At 48.5% G+C, this 1,304-nt stretch overlaps 1 protein-coding gene across 1 annotated transcript in view; it reads left to right on the top strand.

Moving 5' to 3' along the window:
- Window positions 1-544: 544 nt before the first annotated feature.
- LOC127663153 (homeobox protein Nkx-3.2-like) overlaps window positions 545-1,304 on the top strand; it is a 990-nt gene continuing 230 nt past the window's right edge. The window contains exons 1-2 of the mRNA XM_052154636.1: window positions 545-894; window positions 1,110-1,304. The exon at window positions 1,110-1,304 is cut by the window's right edge and continues 230 nt beyond it. Of these exons, the coding sequence (XP_052010596.1) occupies window positions 588-894; window positions 1,110-1,304 (502 nt within the window). The 5' untranslated portion in view covers window positions 545-587. The remainder of the gene's footprint in view (window positions 895-1,109) is intronic.

Here is a 1,304-nt window from a genome sequence, read left to right as displayed (position 1 = left end):
GTGTTTATAATAAATGATACATAATTAATCAAAACATCTGACATGAATGAAGGCCAGAGAGATTTAAAACACTTTGAAAGAATGAATGAACACTGAAAATACACACACAGATTCAGCTGAAGTGTGTGTGTGTGTGTGTGTGTGTGTGTTCACCTCACCTGAGAATAAGATCACACTGAACACGAGATTACATCCATGATTTGATGTGTGTGTTTGTGTATTTCTCTAAGCTCATATTTAGTTGCGACTTTCATGAAGTCATAATTCATGTATTCATGCCGCTGGTGTTTAAGGGTTAAAGTGTGAGATGTTCTGGGTGTTCTGACATGCTGTAAATATGTGGAAGTTTCAGAGGACCAATCAGAACGCAGTGCATCTGTGCGACTGACCAATGGGAGTGTGTTGTGGGTCAGTGTGGGCCGCAGGTGATGTGGAGAGCAGCGCAGTGTGTTCACTCACACGAAACTCTCTTCACGCGGGGCGCGATGCGACTCAACTCCCGCTACGGAGCTCAATCTCCTCCGGAACCTCATCCTGGCCGTTCAGATCCGTTCTTCTGCACTCAGCAGTGACTGTTCGTGCTTCAAATGGCTGTGCGCGGGTCCTCTCTGATGCCGTTCTCCATTCAAGCCATTCTGAACAGGAAAGAAGAGTCTCGCCGTTTAACGGATCTGGACGTGTGTTTCTCCAAACGCGCGTGCTGGAAAATCCTCGATGAAATGGACGGACCGGACCGGAGCGACGAGAGAGACCAGAAGAACTACGACTCGGACTCCGGGTTGAGTGAAGAGAACGACACCAAAGTTCCGATCGATTTAAAGGCCGAAAAAGACGAGACGGATCACGAATCCACGGCGGCCGATCACGGCAAAGGCCTGAGCGACTGTGTGTCCGGTGAGTAGATTTAGGGACTTTATAATGCACTTAAAAGACGTATTTATAGCAGCAGATGTTCTGCAGTTGAAGAGTCAGTGCTGAACAGCTCAAGAGGATTTGACGATTAAAAAAACTCCTTTAAACTTTTGCCGTTTCCGGAACTCTTGAGTTGCGTAAAAGCGCAGTTGCGCGCGGGATAAAACGAGTAACGTGTTTTTAACTATGTTTTTCAGATTGCAATACGGTTGAGGAGAAGAGCAGCGATCAGCCCAAGCAGCGGAAGAAGCGTTCCCGTGCCGCGTTCTCTCACGCGCAGGTGTTCGAGCTCGAGCGGCGCTTTAATCACCAGCGCTATTTATCCGGACCGGAGCGCGCGGACCTCGCGGCCTCTCTCAAACTGACCGAGACTCAGGTCAAGATCTGGTTCC

This window comes from Xyrauchen texanus, chromosome 23 (assembly GCF_025860055.1).
Source record: "Xyrauchen texanus isolate HMW12.3.18 chromosome 23, RBS_HiC_50CHRs, whole genome shotgun sequence".
NCBI classification, from domain to species: domain Eukaryota; kingdom Metazoa; phylum Chordata; class Actinopteri; order Cypriniformes; family Catostomidae; genus Xyrauchen; species Xyrauchen texanus.
This window is presented reverse-complemented; position numbering and strand designations above follow the sequence as displayed.